The sequence below is a fragment of the Loa loa genome, assembly GCF_000183805.2.
Source record: "Loa loa unplaced genomic scaffold supercont3.186, whole genome shotgun sequence".
Classification (NCBI taxonomy): Eukaryota; Metazoa; Nematoda; class Chromadorea; order Rhabditida; family Onchocercidae; genus Loa; species Loa loa.
This window is the reverse complement of record NW_018108366.1, coordinates 29,737-31,257: the sequence shown is the minus strand read 5'-3', so window position 1 is coordinate 31,257 and position 1,521 is coordinate 29,737. Positions and strand designations below refer to the sequence as shown.

The 1,521-nt window shown below is 32.9% G+C and overlaps 1 protein-coding gene across 1 annotated transcript; it reads right to left on the bottom strand.

The window, feature by feature from the left end:
• Positions 1-316: 316 nt before the first annotated feature.
• Positions 317-634, bottom strand: LOAG_12566 (hypothetical protein; the record flags this gene model as incomplete). Its single annotated transcript, XM_003148079.1, has 1 exon — positions 317-634. The coding sequence occupies one exon, from the start codon at positions 632-634 to the stop codon at positions 317-319; it is 318 nt and encodes a 105-aa protein (XP_003148127.1).
• Between the last annotated feature and the right edge of the window lie 887 nt (positions 635-1,521).

Sequence of the window (1,521 nt, the reverse complement as noted above, 5' to 3'; positions counted from 1 at the left end):
CTGATTTGATCTTCGACCAAGAAGGTTTTTAAGGATGCCAAGAATGCGTTTATTGGCGCCTTTATATTGTCGATAAGTGGGTTGGGTTTATGATAAGAGAATAGATTCATAAAGTCTTTACAAACCCGACAATAATTTCACAATTGCAAAAGAAATTACATTTTTTATAAAAAATTAGATTTCTTTGTACGAAGAGGGAATTGATGGCAATCGTCTTACCAGACGTACAATTTCACAGTTTGCAGTAAATTAGTTAGCGTGTGTGTGCAATTTCAATACCAAAGAAGACATTTTACAGATTTAGATAACAGGCTCATCACTTTGGATATAGAAAAAACGTAATATATGTTTGTTGTATAATGTGATGAGTCTTTATCACGGAAATGGTTTTTACAGCAAATTCTTTAGCTGTTGAACGCATTACAATTTCCTTCGGTTTTTCCCGATAAGTGCATTTAGCACAAGAACAATGATTATTATAAGAAGAAAATGTTTTGGCAGTGGAAATAAGCGATGAGAGCACTGCTAAGAGCCTTGGTTCCATTGAATGAAAAAGGGGAGCGAAAATTGAATCAAATCTGACAGAGTGCGAATAGACCAGTAGGAAAACGAGAAGTAAATGAGTCGTTGACATGTCGAGCCATAAATGAGGAGTCAGAAAATGAGTCCACTCTGCTCCTTGATCTTTTTATAGCGCAGACCAGTGAGTTTGGCTTCTAAAATTCCACACATAGTATGATCTTTGAACGTTAAACAGAGAATGATTAGTTTAGTTTTTCTGATAACTGCATGTGGGGTATTAATCAAAGGTGACAATATTTCGTCATAAATTGGCATAGTTATAAACGAGAAGTTCTTCACAATGTGCTGACGTGGAAAATGTTAGACAAATGATTTAACTTGAGATAATTTATACACTGAAAATTTGCATTATGACTTTTGGAGTTTTTCCGACAATCCGTCCCTCAAACATTCTTGATATTGACACATCCAAGTTCTGTTTGTGGCTCCTCGAATTATATGAAACTTATATGAACGAATTATATGAATTGTCTATCCAGTCAAACAATATAATGGCTTAAAAGAGTCTAGTCTGCGGTTCTATAAACAATCTTACAGTCATTAACAAATCTTTTTTCTATATTTCAAGAAACTAAAAATTTGAGGCGCAGAAAAATTGAATTCAAATACAATCGAAAATTTATAAGCATGTATACTATAACGCCGTAGACAAAATAAGGTAAGTTTAATAGTAGAAATCATATAAATTGTTACTGTTAATCATAACTTTTGCTAAATAGAAATCCATGCAAGGAAATCCGAAAAAAACCACAAAAATTTTTTTTTTTTGCAGTTTAATACTAAGAAGGAAATGTGCATTTTATCATTGAACCGTTTTGAGCAGCAAATATCACCTTTTCATCAGACGCTATGATTTTAATATGGTTTTGAAATTATGGAAAAAAAGTATTTAGGTGCTTATAAGATTCAAGTTGAGCGGAGCAGGCTACAGGAAACAAC